This window comes from Diabrotica virgifera, chromosome 8 (genome assembly GCF_917563875.1).
Source record: "Diabrotica virgifera virgifera chromosome 8, PGI_DIABVI_V3a".
NCBI classification, from domain to species: domain Eukaryota; kingdom Metazoa; phylum Arthropoda; class Insecta; order Coleoptera; family Chrysomelidae; genus Diabrotica; species Diabrotica virgifera.
In genome coordinates, this window is record NC_065450.1 from 76,519,160 (window position 1) to 76,530,625 (window position 11,466).

Sequence of the window (11,466 nt, forward strand, 5' to 3'; positions counted from 1 at the left end):
TTAAAAACACGAATTTTTTGAATTCGAGTTTTGGTTGAAGTTTTGTTTCCTATCGTATTGAAATTTGACACGAATAAGCGCCGATGTTTATATAAACAAAGATATGAGCGTTCAAAATCGTCGCCGCTTAGGATGTTTATAAACATGATGTACAAACATGAAAGTAGTCGGGATCGGCAAAAAATTTGAAACTTTATCGTTTATTTATGAAGCATAACGTAAATAATTAACGTAAAAAGTAAATTATGTATAGTTCATATATAATTAGCTACAATCTGTAAAAATTTCAAGTTTCTACATTGTAAAAAACAAGAAAATTTAAGCATTTCCATTAAAATCGTTTTTTTGTTATTTAAACGATTCATAAACATAAAAAAATTGTATTGACTATTAGTGTATTGTTCCTGCAAATGCGTATGTCTGCAAATTTTCATTAATTTCATTGAAAAAAGGCAAATTAACGTCTAAAGACTTGACCCAAACGATTGAACTAAAGAAAAGCGTTTAAAAATAAGAAATAAACACCATCGAAAATGGATTGAATGAAATAAAAATTGAAGCACAACAGACACGCTTTTTCCCACCCAAGCCCACTATACTAACGAATTTTATTTAATAATTGAACTTTTAATGTGTTTATTACACACGACCTTGTTATAATTAATTATAAATAGCCAAAATTTATTTTTGTATTTTAATTACCCAATGTCGATTGTCGAATACATGAGTAATAAATATTTGGAACTTGTATCATTCCATACCCATAAATTGATAAATTTCAAATATTATAAATATTGTTAACATAAAGTTGCGATGATCTTTACATTATTATTGATTTGTATTACTCACAATGTCGCTATGACGTTGATAAACAGAATGTATAATGCTAGTCATAAAATTCCATTGTAAACCTTATCGTCAGTTATTTGTATAGCAACAACTAATAAAATTGATTGGATGGAACATAATAAGAAATTCCTAAACTAGATAATATAAAAAAAAATCGAAATTCCAGGGATCCAAAGAACTACATGCTGAGGCATATCTTAAGGCCAAAAACTGAGGACTCTCCTTCGGAGAGAGTCCTCTACAGAAATTGTTATCTGTTATGCAGGTTATACTTATAATTTAGATATAATAATAAATTGTTTTTCCACCTACCTCTATCGAAAGTATACTTTTCCGGACCTGATTGTAGGGAGCAAAGTTGTACTTTTCCTCCCTAGGGAGGAAAAGTAAAAGTGACGTCATGGTATTTCATTCATGAAATATAACTTATTGACGCCCTGTACAATATCTATTTTCTATTCCGTACGTTCCTATACATTTTAACGTTTATTTATAAAACACTCTGTATTTTGCAGAATGGTAAAAAACAGTAAATTGTTATTTTGATTTAACAATGTTTACATTATTAATTTGACTTATACAGGGTGTTTCATTAATAATTGTCCACATGGTAACTGGAGAAAGATTATTACAAAATACGAAGATTTAACCTAAAACACTTAAATAAAATGTGGTTCCTTACTGAGTTACAGGGTGTTTTATCTAAAAATTTAAAAACTAATTTTGCTCAGCATTTTAAAACTATTCGACGTATGCTTTTCATACTTGGCAGAAAGTGCGACTACTAGACACTCTACTAAATTATGATAAACAAACGTTTCTAGCTACTACCAGAGGCGTACGACAGGGGGTGGTGGATGGTTGACCCTTTTCAAATTCTACGTCACTGGAGGAATTACTATTTTGGTGCCATTTTTAGATTCTATAATACTTTCTACGTAAATAATATACTCTTCATTGGTAACGATAAAGTCATTAGTTTTCGAGATATTTGAAGTTAAATATGAAACGGTACAGTTATTTTGATTAATTTAGGATATGATTCATATGATTAAAATTTAAAAATTATTTGTACCCAGTACTTTAAAACTATTTGGCGTATCCTTATCATATTTGGCAGAAAGTGCATGTACTGTACACCCTACTAAATTAAGATAAATAAACGTTTCTAGCTACTACCAGAGGTGTACGACAGGGGATAGTGGCTGGTTGACCCTTCCCAAATTCTACGCCACTGACGAAATTGTTATTTTAGTGTAATTTTTTGATTCTGCAATACTTTTTATGTAAATAATATACTTTTCATTCTTAGCGATAAAATGATTAGTTTTTCGAGATATTTGAAATTAAAAATGAAGCGACACAATACACTGATCAAAATAACCGTGTCGTTTCATTTTTAACTTCAAATATCTCGAAAACTAATGACTTTATCGTTACGAATGAAGAGTATATTATTTTCATGGAAAGTATTGGAGAATCAAAAAATTGAACCAAAATAGCAATTTCGCCAGTGGCGTAGAATTTGGAAAGGGTCAACCATGCACTTTCCCCCGTCGTACGCCTCTGGTAATAGCCATAAACGTTTGTTTAATATAATTTAGTACCTTCTGCAGTACCTATACTTCCTGCCAAGTATGAAAAGGATACGTTAAATAGTTCGAAAATGCTAAGCAAAAATAGTTTTTAAATTTTTAGAAAAAACACCCTGTAACTCAGTAAGGAACCACATTTTAAGTGTTTTAGGTTAAATCTTCGTATTTTGTGCTAAGGTTTCTCCAGTTATTATATGGACAATTATTAATGAAACACCCTGTATTTGACACGTTATATTGTACGTACTTGTTAGTTTTAGTTCTAATAAATTTTGTTGGTTAGTTACATAAATAAATTAAGTAAAAATGAAAAAATGTCTTTTTATTTGAGGACGGTGGAAAAACCATATGTATAACATGGGAGTAAAGTGCCTTTTCCTCCCTTGAATGATTACTGCCCTCCGCTACGCGTCGGGCAGTAAACTTCATTCTCGGGAGGAAAAGTAGCACTTTCCTTTCTTGTTATATAAATAGCTATTTCCTGCTAAGTGTAGCCATTGTTTTAGTTACCTGTCATTATAAACATCACTGGCGAAGCGTCCGTCCATGTAACCACTGTTACCATTGGTAACAGTTAAAAATCTTGCAAATAAATATTTTATGAATACTGTGTTTTTTTATGTTTCACATTATTTAATAATTCCATTTTATTATTTTTTTTTCAATAGAAATATGAGTGTTAATAGTAATTCACTAAAAAGTCAACTAGACGCATGAAAATATTGGCGACTTTATGTGACTCGGTTGCAGGTTAGTTGTTACCACTTTTAAATGTGGATACACCATGATGGTCTATCTGCTATCGGTCGGAGACGGCTCGTGTCTAACAATTTTGAAAGGCGAAGGCGCGGGAGCGCTGTGGATATTAGTAGACTTGTTACCACTTTTTGGAATGGTTACATACCTATTAGTGTGCGTGCAATTAAACATGGATGAGTGTCGTTGACATTTTTTTTGAAAAGTTTGACACTATGTTTATCCAACTTAAAAATAGGATTTCTAATTTAAAACAAAAAATTTTCTGATACAGCCTTTCATCAATTTAGACAAAAATTTGACACAGTAAATTTAAAAACAGAATTGACAGTCCTTTATAATGATCCAGATTATCTTCAAAAAAATGTACAAGAATTATTGTATCAATATTTAACGTCTTCAGAACTTGATAATGCATTTCAGGAACCTTTCAAATTGGCAAACCTATTTTTAATAATTCCGGCTACAAGTGCATCCGTTGGAAGGAGTTTTTTTAGCAATGAAACGGATTAAAACATGCCAAAGAAATACCCAATTGCAACATCGAATGTCATTTTCTTTAATTTCCATTGAGTAACGCTTTTTAAATGGATTAATGACAGAACCCTCTTTCTTTCTACGATTCTGTTAAGGGACTAGTACACTTTAGAAGGTCAAAAATAAGCATTTTTAAGATTTTTATTCTCAGAACCTTTATTAACAATGAACAAAACTTTTTACATATTAATATTTAACTCTTAGAGAATACAAAAAATAAATCCTTTTTCATTTATGCACGTACACTAATATTGTAGAGTAGGCTAAAGTCGACGCCTCGAAAAAAAGTAGTTCCGATGGCGGACAGTTAATCTCAGGATTGGGATCACTGAAACAAAAAAAATCGTAGGGCATTTGAAAAGGGAAGGTTTATTACGTGATAATTTACCACCGTTAGTGAAAAATTCCGCAAAAACATTATTTTACGGAAATTTGAAAAAATTTTGTGAAAAAATCATCCGTTTTTCTTCAGTTTTTCATGGTTCAAAAAAACTTGGGTCAAACTGCGGTAAATTGTCACGTAACAAACCTTCCTTTTTCAAATGCCGTACGATTTTTTTTGTTTCAGATATCCCAATCCTGAGATTAACTGTCAGCCATCATTTTTCGAGATCTCGGGTTTGGCGCCCTCTACAATATTAGTGTACGTGCAAAAATGAAAAAGATATATTTTTTTGTACTCTCTAAGAGTTACAAATTAATATTTAAAAAGTTTTATGTTCATTTTTAATAAAGGTTATGAGAAAAAATAATATTTTTGGTCTTCTAAAGTGTATTAGTATAGTTGGTTCGCTAAACTCAGACGCAACTGGCTAGATATTTTAGTCGATAATTTTTTTGTTTTTTGCCAATTTTGCAAAAATTGGCAAAATTACTAACTATTTAGTGATTATTAACTATTTAGTAATTATTTTTGGCCAATTTTACTAAAATTGGCAAAATTATTTTTTACATCTGGGTTTAGTAACACTTTAGAAAAAGTCACGCATCGCCACTGATAAACATGCTTAGTCATCTTGATATATTAAAATTAATTTTAAAACGTTCTATATAGTCAATACTCTCTGCTACTATTCTGTCTGTCTCTCCTACCTCTGTGAAACAAACACACAACACAAAAATATGTAATTGAAAAGTAAATTTTTTTATATAAAATTTGCAAATTTTATATAAATAAATTTTGCATGTGAAATATTCTAACATTTATAAAATACTGAAATTAAAACCCTAATATAGCCTCATGTTTTCTCTACATTCTGTTTTTTGATTCATTCGCTTGTTTGACCATAAAAAAGTTAGGTACTTTAACTAGCCTTGTTTTTCGTCAATACAGGGTGTTTTTAAATAAGTATCGCAAACTTTAAGGGATAATTCTGCATGAAAAAATAATGACAGTTTGCTTTATAAACCTATGTCCGCAAAATCCTTCGTTTCCGAGATAGGGAGTATTGAAATTTTTCTTACAAACTGACGATTTGTTTATTGCTCTAAAACTGGTTAACATATGCAAAGGGAATTTGGTGGGTTTTAAGGGTAGTTATTGCGCTTTTTTGATATACAATTAGGAATTTAATATTCACCATTGGCGCGCATACGGGTAATATGACTTATGTGCGCCAATGGTGAACATAAAATTCTTATTGTATGTCAAAAAATGTGCAATAACTACGTCTTAAAACCCACCAAATTTCACTTGCATATCTCAACCGCAATAAATAAATCGTCAGATTGTAAGAAAAATTTCAACATTCCGGTATCTCCGAAACGGAGCTTTTGCGGACATTTATTATGTTTATAAAGAAAACTATACCATTTCTTGCAGAATTACCCCTTAAAGTTTATCGCACTTATTTAAAAACAAGCTGTATTGACGAAAAACAAGACTAGTTGTTAAAGTACATAACTTTTTTATTATCCAACATACGCGAATGAATAAAAAAAACCAAAATGTTAAGAAAACATGAGGCCATAGTTGAGTGACAGGGTGACGCGAACTTTGGGGAAAAAATAACAGTTTGATTGATACACTCTGTATACAATAACAATTTACCTGTCTAGCTACATATTATTATTGCGATATTGAGGGCATGTTAAAATGGCTAATTTTTAAGGTGGTGCGTTAATTTCTTGGAGAAGTGTATTTTGGTATTTAAAATATAAATAAATAAAACAGCAGAATACTTTATAATACAAATTTATTATGTTTTATCATTTTGATACACAATATCTCTTGCGAATTATATCAGAAATTTTACAAAGCTACTTTTTTCGATTTTACTTTAAATTAGGAGGTAAAAAGTAATTGTCTTTCATTATATCAAAAAGACATCTGAGCATTATGCATTACAATATGACAGCATTTTTGGGGAAAAAATATGAACGTTTTTGTTTTCTGAAAAACCGTCATATTTTTTTCCAAAAAATATTTGATTGGTGTAATAGCCTAAATATATTTGAAAACGCTAAATACTGGCGAAAAATACTAAATACAAACTAAATGATAATTTATAATTTATCACAAAAATTCCAAAATGGTCTTATTTAAGTGTCCAGTAAACTAGTGCTGCTAATTTGGAGATAGGACTAGCTCACACCAATCATAGCTTAAATAAAAAAGGAAAGCAGACTTTAACACCTCATTATTTTAGGTTATAAAACAAAATAAGTATTTGAAATTTATGTCATAGTTATAAAAAAACATGGTATAGTTTTTTACTACAAAAGTCAGGTTAAGTCATAGTCTATACAAACTGACGTCACTTGTAGTTCTTCAATGACAGTTTATACAAACTGATGTCAATTATAGTTCTTCAATGACAGTGGGGCGATTGGAAAAAACGTTTACAGCGTTGCCAACAATTTATAGTAAGAATTGTGTTTGTTTTGATGGCATCTACACCAACGACCAACCAATGCACTGCCAGACTGAGAGTTTTGTTTACGCTGACGACCTCGGTATCGCCGTAAAAGAGAAAACACATACACAAGTAAAGTCGACAATGGAAGAGGCTTTAAACGTGATGTCAACTTACTACAAACAAAACTCATTAAAGCTAAACCCTACTAAAACCCAAGTATGTGCATTCCATCTCAACAACCATTTGGCGCATGGCAAACTGAATGTATCTTGGGAGGGACAACGCTTGGAACATACTGATAGGCCCAAATATCTTGGAGTGATACTAGACTGGTCACTAACATATAAATTCCACTGTCCGAGCACAAGACAAAAGGTTTCTGAGAGAAAAAGACTTCTCCGGAAACTTGTAGGGAGCAAGTGGGTGCAAACCCCCAGGTGTTAAAGTCAATAGCTGAGGCCTTATGTTTCTCAACAGGGGAATATGCTTGTCCCGCCTGGGGTAAATCTATGCACGCCCAACAAGTCACCACGGCGTTAAATAAAACATGTAGAATAACTACCAGTTGTATGAAGCCTACCCTTCTACCCCTATTGTATCGGGCAGCTGGATTCGCATCACCAGATGACCGTAGATGCGCCTCACAATGTGGGGAAGTTGAATGAAAGGCATTAATTATACGAGTTTGACGACCCGTCAGGAACCAGCCGACTTAAATCAGGGAAATAGTTTATGAGAAATGTCAGCGTCAAACTACCCGACCTGTTCCCTCTACAGCCAGAACGACCTAATGGAATGAACCTGGACTGGAGAAACTGGCGGACACTTAACCGCATACGCACCGGTTTTGTCCCTCTAAAACAGAACCTCATTAAATGTGGCATCAAGACAGATAACGACGCTCTTTGTGAATGTGGGGAAATACAAAATTTTGTGGTTCTGACGTCAGAAAACTTGAATGATGTAAGTTAATTTTTGTAGTAAAAACACCATAGTTGGACAATTACTATAAGAGAAAAAATATCACAATGTTAGTAGGTTTTTCCATTTGACTTTCTACAGAAAAAGCTTAGTAAAATGCAATCAACTAAAAGTTCACTTACACTGTCTCATTTTTAACAAAAAAAATGTTTTATAACCTAAAGCAAAAGGTTTTTTTTGAAAACTTAAAAAGCCAATAAACAAATTTCACTTTACACTGTTAAACCGTATAAATATTGTGTGCTTACTCTAACCCTTTTTCTGATAAATTCCGTTTTTAGATCCCACATCGGCACTATTACAAAAAGCACAGGAGCCCAGGAGAAAGGAGAAGGGTCGAAAATAAAATAGAGACAGCAGGACTAGAGATTTTTTTATTAAAAAATCCTAAACTGTAAGTTCTTCAGTATCAAATGTTTTTAGAGATAGCAATGGTATGAGAAAAGCTTAACAAGAAAAATGCGCTTTATTATAATTAAAAAAATCACATCATGTTCCGGAAACTTATCTCAGTTAAGTTTGCGAAACACTCTCAAAAAAAAACTTAAAATATCCTAAATACTCTTAAAAAACAATGATAATTGAGACCACAGTCATAAATTATGATTGGCAAATTGGCGCAGTCGTGTTAGGAGGTCACGTATTGTATAAAAGGTTTTAAAAGACAAATTTTTTTGTTATAAATTTAATATTATGACCCTCGTAACATAACTGGAACCACACGATGGACAACGATGAAAAAATTAATGATTTTGACCGATATATAATATATATTTTATGTTGTTTGTTTGATAAAAAAAGGAAAATACAATATTGTCCGATTTTATGACTTTTTTCCATGTATTTTTTAATGATGATGCACTCGGTATACGCATTGCCGGTTCGCTGTTATTTTGAAAAAAATACAAATTTAATAATAATTAATTTTTCGCCGCACGGCATGGCTGCTTACAGCGGCACACACTATCTGCAACAAAGAAAAATATGCGTTAATTGAATTCAACCGAGTCAGGATTTTTTTTAGAAAATTATGCAATATTACAAGGTTGTGTTCAAAACACGTTGTGTTGCCGTGGTGAAGGCATCGGGCAGCACACATCAAAACAAAATAACGAATATGTAAAGAAGGCATCATTCAAGATGAAATACATTCCAACAAAGAAGAAGCAGGACCAATAATAGAGAAATGAGAATTCCCAGATCTAAACAATAAATCTGATAAGTTGTAAAATATTTTACAATTTATAACATTACAATTGAGAACATGGTTTAAGAAAACCTCAACGGAACTGTTTTGAGTCGCAGCGAGCAAAGTTATGATTGCCAATGTGATTTCCCACATCTGAAACGGATAGGAACCAGAAGTAGAAGAAGGCAAAAAGGCGACGAATAAAGAGGACAAACGGTAGTCTACAATATGCAGTCACATTCCATCTATTCGTCTAGAAAAAAATTCCAACAAAAGTTGATTCCGTGTACTCAAATTATGAGTAAAATGAAAATTTAAAAAAGTTTATATTTCATTTCGGTTCAGAGGTCTGCCATCCCCATAAGTACGTTTCTGTCTCTCCGGACATCTTCAGTGGGGCTACATGAACACCTCTGAATCGGAACGAAACCATTTAAGCAGCTTGTTATCTCCTTGCCTTATAATTTGTAAAAAGCAGAGATTAAGGATGTTACCAGAAAGTGGTTACAAGAGATTGTTTAGATCTGGGTATTCTCATTTCTCTGTAATAGATGTCGCTATCGCTAAAGCGTCCGATACGCAGAATTATTTTTACAATTTTGCTTTAGCGGTAGCGACATTTAGGATTTCCTCAAAATCTTCTCAAACTTTCGTAGAGCCCTCTTTCTATCTTTCTCATCTAAATGATGCCAAAAACGATTTTTTTTTAGTTCAGAGACATCACAATTCATTTCAGTAGAAATTTTGTTCCAAGCATCAGTTTTATTGTTTATTCTTTTATATTATATACTTTCGAGTTTGGATTCCATAAACATTCCTCGTTTCTATACAGGGTGTAACGAAAATACAGGTCATAAATTAAATCACATATTCTGAGACCAAAAATAGTTCGAATGAACCTAATTTACCTTAGTACAAATATGCACATAAAAAAAGTTACAGCCCTTTGAAGTTACAAAATGAAAATCGATTTTTTCGAATATATCGAAAACTATTAGAGATTTTTTATTGAAAATGGACATGTGGCATTCTTATGGCAGGAACATCTTAAAAAAGAATTATAGTGAAATTTGTGTGCCCCATAAAAATTTTATGGGGGTTTTGTTTCCTTAAACCCCCCAAACTTTTGTGTACGTTCCAATTAAATTATTATTGTGGTACCATTAGTTAAATTCAATATTTCTAAAACTTTTTTGCCTCTTAGTATTTTTTCGATAAGGCAGTTTTTATCGAGTTGCGGCTTCTTTTTTAATATGTTTACATAAAAATTTTATGGGGGTTTTGTTCCTTTAAACCCCCCAAATGTTTGTGTATGTTCCAATTAAACTTTTACTGCGGTACCATTAGTTAAACACAGTGTTTTTAAAACTTTTTTGCCTCTTTGTATTTTTTCGAGAAGGCACTTTTTATCGAGATATTACTTCTTTTTTAATATGGTTCAAAATATACCTAAAAATGTAAATCATAAATAAATTTTCATATTACATATTACCAAGTCTCCATAATCGTACTTAGCCATATAAAAATATGTGGTGGATTTGAAAAATATTCAAAATATCTCGATAAAAACTGGCTTTTCGAAAAAGTAAGGAGAGGCAAAAAGTTTTTAAAATAGTGTGTTTAACTAATGGTACTACAATAATAATTAAATTGGAACATACACAAAAGTTTGGGGGGTTTAAAGGAACAAAACCCCCATAAAATTTTTATGGGGTGTCCAAATTTCACTATAATTTTTTCTTAAGATACTACGACCATAAGAATGCCACATGTCTATTTTCAATAAAATATCTCTAATAGTTTTCGATATACTGGAAAAAATCGATTTTCATTTTGTAACTTCAAAGGGCTGTAACTTTTTTTATGTGCACATTTGTACTATCGTACTGTAAGTTAGGTTCAATCGAACTATTTTTGGTCCCAGAATATGTCATTAAATTTATGACCTGTATTTTTGTTACACCCTGTATATTATATGATGTAATTCAATTAATTGAAGTGTCTTTTCATTCGTCCATTCCATAAAAAATATTTACACATACAAGTTTTGACGACTACACAACAAACAGCCCTCTCAAACAATTTGTAAAGAAAAATCAGCAGTGGGATTACGAACACTCGATACGAATCGTATCCGCCATGTTTTAGTATCAAATACAATATACCACAAATACAATAATTTTAATGAACGAATTCGTTCGTTCGTGTTCGCTTTCATTTAAATGCACCTTTAGATACTGACTATTCATAAAAATCTCTGCTTACCTCTAGTAACCGCAGGTAATTAAGTAATCACCTAGCTTTTCTACCACTGACGCTGCTTGCTGAGGTTGGATTGGATCTTCATAAAGGGATACTACAACAGCTGAAACAAAAAATAACAAGTTAATAAAATCGTAACTATGTCAGCTGCTGATTCGATAATAAATACCGTTCACGGTCGTCGACCTTTATAGGATCAGAATGATAACAACCACAGAAGATTTGTGCTAGAAAAATTGTGGAAAGAAAGAGGTTGAGGATGAGTTAGGAATATCAAAAAAGCACAATTTTTATGTTGATATTAACTTTATTGTTAACTTTCCAGTATACACGTCAGTTCTGTTCAGTGAAACATAATTTTTAAACGTTTCGCGCACTTCTCGGCGCGGTTCTCGCCGCTTCACTATACGTTACAAGTTCGGCACCTTTATATACGCAC

At 32.0% G+C, this 11,466-nt stretch overlaps 1 protein-coding gene across 1 annotated transcript; it reads right to left on the reverse strand.

Annotated features, from left to right (window-relative positions):
- Window positions 1-7,932: 7,932 nt before the first annotated feature.
- LOC126889326 (profilin) lies at window positions 7,933-11,130 on the reverse strand (the record flags this gene model as incomplete). Its single annotated transcript, XM_050657552.1, is given in 2 exon segments — window positions 7,933-8,543; window positions 11,031-11,130. A coding segment is annotated over 1 exon segment (98 nt), but the record flags the coding sequence as incomplete, so codon positions are not given.
- Window positions 11,131-11,466: the final 336 nt, after the last annotated feature.